Source organism: Poecilia mexicana, unplaced genomic scaffold (genome assembly GCF_051168715.1).
Source record: "Poecilia mexicana isolate PSO_F unplaced genomic scaffold, ASM5116871v1 scaffold_16, whole genome shotgun sequence".
In the NCBI taxonomy this organism is placed as follows: Eukaryota; Metazoa; Chordata; class Actinopteri; order Cyprinodontiformes; family Poeciliidae; genus Poecilia; species Poecilia mexicana.
Window position 1 is genome coordinate 5600818 of NW_028263385.1, and position 4760 is coordinate 5605577.

Consider the following 4760-nt stretch of genomic DNA (forward strand, 5'->3'; position numbering starts at 1 on the left):
GGACAACATGTGAGTTTTACCTGATATAAATAGATGAGTGAAGGACTTAGCAAACGCTCAAAGGCAAATCCCTCACCTCAAACAGCAAACCCACCACAGAATCAAGGTAATTTCTCAGTTCTCATAAATAATTCTTACCAAAAATTCTCACAAAAAGGACACGATTTACTATAATATAGCATAAAATGTTATAAAATAGTTATACTATTCTAAATCCCAGTTTTTCTGTTTTTGTCAGAATCATGAGGTACGATGTACTATTTCATTTGCTGCTCCTCCTGCCAATCTGCTCAGCTTACACTTACCGTAAGTAGCATGTGAAAGTATTTGTGTAAATTTAGAATAAATATCGTAAGCAAAACAACCAATATTGTGATTAATTTAATCTTCGTTGAATTTCTCTCATCTTCTCAGAAAATGTGGCTTTACGTGGCAAAGCTTCACAGTCTTCTCAGTACAAAGGGGAGCCTTGGAATGCATTTGTAGGTGCTTCCAATGCTATTGATGGAAACCTAAATGCTGACCTTACAAAGGGATCTTGTACCCACACTGATACTGAAAACAACCCCTGGTGGAGAGTGGACCTGCTGGACTCATATATAGTCACCCAGGTCGTCATCACCAACAGAGGAGACTGCTGTGCAGAGCAACTCAATGGTGTGGAGGTTCGCATCGGAAACTCTTTACGACAAGATGGCACTGTAAACCCACTGTGAGTGATTATGTCATGGCTACAGTATGAAACAAGGGAGGCTCAATGCTGCTCAGATTTGAAATGTTTTAATTTCTGCACCTCCCCTTAAACAGAAACATACTTGGTATCCAAAAAACATCAGGCTCTTGGCTACAAGCTGATAAACATTTGAGCATTTGAGCACACTCTGGAAGTGTTTATAGTTGTTGTAATTTTTCTTGTGTTACTCTGTATTTCCAAAAAACACACTTTGATTAGACAGAAATGTAACAATTGTTTCAGATTAAAAGAAATAGATGAGGGTAATTAAAATAAAAAGATTTAGACAGTGAGTTAAATAAAGGAAATCTCCAGTTTTAGAGCAAAACTCCTTTAAAGTTTGTAAATGTTCATGTTTTGGTGACACTTGATGGAATCAAATGCAAAGAGACGTAGCAGGCTCTCTGCAACAAACAAAATTACAAAAACCACAGGGAGTCAATAATCCACAATGTAAACACCAACAAGGAGAAAAATGGATTATGAAAGAGGTGTGATTAAATACTGGGAGAGTGAATGCAGGAACAATAGACCTGGGCTGATGAGGGGATGGGAGCGAGGGGAGAGAGCAGAGGGAGAGCACACTGTGCACTGGGAAATTAATCTGAATCTACTGCCAAGTAACTAAACAAAGTAACAAAATAAAACTGGACTGAGCAAGAAAAACTAGACAAGAAATAAACTCTCCAATCACTAAGTAGAAACAAGATTAACAATAAAACAAGACAGAACAAATATAGATGAGAAACTAAGGAACACAAATAATGACAAAACCCAAAACAAACTCAAACAACCTAAGATTTTAACAACTTTTTTTTGTTTATCTTAGCTGCATCGATCTTTGCACAGGTGATGTCCAGTGGTGGATCTATGGTTTCCAAAAGGTTTTAGCCTTATTTATGATATTTCTAAAAATTTATAGTCTCTATATTGCAAAAACATTCTGCCGATTCCATCCTCATTTTCCCTGAAACTGTATGAGCTGCTGTGATCCTTTCACTTCTGATGGACTTTTCCAAATATAATCTTCATATTGATACCAAGATTATTAAAATAAAGTTTGTAATTGTCAACAAATTCTAAATTAGATTTCTCACATTAGATTTGGGTTTGTTATTTTAAGCACCTCAGCAAACCCTGTGGGGATTACTCTTACAAAATCATGAATGTTACCGATACAGCTCTTCTTTTCCAGGGTTGCTACCGTTTCTACTGCTGCAGCTGGAAGCTCTTATGCAATGAATTTTACTGAGCGTGTTGAAGGACGTTATGTGACCATCGTAGCACCTGGTGTGAACAGGGTTCTACATGTCTGTGAAGTGGAGGTCTACGGATACCGCGCCCCAACTGGTGAGAATCTTTCGAAACATGTTTGATCATATTTTATGATCAATGAGCACCACTGACAAGCTTGATTGATTAGACCACGTTAACCCAGGTATACTTGTTTGCTCATCTTGTAACTTCTCAAGTTTAAATTCCAATAACTCTTCGTTGTATTTTATCTTCTGACCAACATTTAAAACTGCATTCACACTGATGTACAATAAAAAATACATATTTTACTATTATGATGCCTGAATCGGGGTATTTACAAAATAAAATTTACTTAAAGGTTATAAATGACAAAACCATTTTCTTTTAATTTGTGTTGTTTTTATGACTTTTTGAAGACAAAGTGAAAACAATTAAAGAGATTTATACAGACAGCCTTAGCCAATATTTAACTCAATCATAAGATAAAGCCTGGACAAAAAATAACTGTTTTCTCAATGTCAACACTGTTCATGAATGTAAAATGTATTTTAAAATGTAGCTTATCTGCTGAAAATTGTTGGTAATTTAAAATAAAAAATGGGGGGAAAAGCACCTGCTGGGAGTATTGTCACAAAAGTAGAAAGATATTTATTTTCTATAACAAATATGAAAACAATAAGTTTTGCATCAATCAAATACAAAATGGGCTATTTTAACAAATAAAAAAGTTAACTTTTTAAATAAGGATGTGCAGTTGTCAATATGTACATAGCCAGAGCATATTAGAAGATTATGTATCATAGCTGACATTTAACATTTTGTTTTGCAGAAGAAAATGTGGCAGTTTATGGAAAAGCTTCACAGTCAACAGTTTATCCTGGAGCCATCGCCTACTACGCTATCGATGGGTATCGTGAAGGCCGCTTCAGCCAGAGTTCCTGCAGTGCCACAAATAATGACTTTAGCCCCTGGTGGAGACTGGACCTGGGAAGAACCCATAAAGTGTTCAATATTAACATAACCAATCGGGTAGAATATCACACTCGAATTAATGGAGCTGAAATTCGGATTGGAGATTCACTTGATAACAACGGAAATAACAACCCCAGGTAGTTTACATCCATTTTATCAAGACACTGAATCCAATAGAATCATGAGAAATATAGAAATTATATTTCTCATGATTATTTTTGCTAAATTAATGTATCTTTAAGTATGTCCTGAAATCTTAAATCTTCTTTCCTCTGACAGGTGTGCTGTGATCTCAACCATCGCTCCAGGTTTTACTGAAACCTTTCAGTGCAACGGCATGGACGGTCGATACATCAACGTTGTCATACCTGGAAGAAACGAGTATCTCACTCTGTGTGAGGTGGAAGTGTACGCATCGAGACTGGATTAAAGTTTTCATGACATCACTGTGGTTTATAGTTAAAGCTGAATTAATCATTTTGACCACTAAAGGGTAAAAAAAACCTTATGAATATCTGATTGTATTGAAAACCAAAATAAAACTCATTAAGGGAAAAGCATTTCTGAGCTGGGGTCAGCCTCTGATGAACCAATCACCTGTTTCTGGGAAACTGTGGGACACTTTATGGGTCTGATTTTGAAAGATAAGCAACAACTTGAGACTACAGACTGAAAAGCAAATAAAAAAGAAAGCACAGTAAACTTATTAGTTCATTTAAAAAGAAGAGCTATAATGTCTAACTCTTGAAAATCTTGTCTTTTAAACAGAATCTGTCAAACTGATTATCATATTTATCAATCAGACTATTTAATGATCTGTCTTATAGGTCTTATTCATCCTGTGGTTTATTCTACTTGTCTGAAATCTGGTGTGTATTTCTTTAATAAATCACTATAATAATGAGTCTGCAAAGTTGGTTGTGGATTATTTGTACATAGTGTTATTACTGCACACTACTTAATTTTCTGTTAAATTGCTTGTTGACACAAACAGAAAATCAGCAAATCACATGCTAGTAACTCAATGCAATTGGGAATAAACTGTGCAACAGTGTCTGATGATAACAGAGCATCACTGGGATGTGGTTTCATTTGTTTCATAGATGTGCAACGATCTGATCCAAGCTTGTGAGGGTATCATGTTAATATATCTAAAGAATGTTTCTAACACCAGGTTGAATCTCTACCATGAACAGGATTGCACTTCTGATGGGTAAAAGAGTCCAACCTGGGCTTTGTTGGAGACTGATATATGGAAACTGTCATATTTTTTCTTTGCTTTATATTTGCTTCACTAGATGCTTTGTCTTAGTACAAGATCTCCTAAAGGAGCTCTCATAACCAAACAGGATTTGACATTTAAATGGGAGTTTATGTATCATAAATTATTTGCCCACTTGTAAATTAATTTCTAGTTCTGCCAACTGTTTAACAGAAAGTTGCTGCTTTTCATTTTTCCTTTCCTTCAAGGTCATCCACTGTGCTTCACTTCCTTTTTATGCAAATATTTGCAAAAACCACAGCATCAGTCTCTGGTGTCATTTTGTTTTCCCCTTAGAAGTAAATTATTATAAAGTTTATTTGATAGGGACAGACACACATGAACATAGACAAACTGAATAAAACAGCAGTCCCATGTTTGCATCATGGTGCAATAGCAACAGCTAATTCACAGCACTTGTCCCTAGTTGGGCTTTTTTAAAAATAACTCTAAAAATTGAAGTAATAATCATTTAAAATAGCACAACATAATGTATACAAACAGAAAAATGTAAAACATCAAAAATGGGTACAGTTT

At 35.3% G+C, this 4760-nt stretch overlaps 1 protein-coding gene across 1 annotated transcript; it reads left to right on the forward strand.

Annotated features, from left to right (window-relative positions):
• Positions 1-3875, forward strand: LOC106913212 (uncharacterized). Its single transcript, XM_088014290.1, has 6 exons — positions 1-106; positions 239-306; positions 415-712; positions 1929-2083; positions 2820-3099; positions 3242-3875. The coding sequence occupies exons 2-6, from the start codon at positions 243-245 to the stop codon at positions 3390-3392; spliced, it is 948 nt and encodes a 315-aa protein (XP_087870416.1). The 5' UTR covers positions 1-106; positions 239-242; the 3' UTR covers positions 3393-3875.
• Positions 3876-4760: the final 885 nt, after the last annotated feature.

Coding starts and splice junctions, on each gene's coding strand:
- LOC106913212 (XM_088014290.1), top strand. CDS start 243: ATGAGGTACGATGTACTATTTCATTTGCTGCTCCTCCTGCCAATCTGC. Junction 307..414: donor CTGCTCAGCTTACACTTACC/GTAAGTAGCATG, acceptor TCATCTTCTCAG/AAAATGTGGCTTTACGTGGC. Junction 2,084..2,819: donor CGGATACCGCGCCCCAACTG/GTGAGAATCTTT, acceptor TTTGTTTTGCAG/AAGAAAATGTGGCAGTTTAT.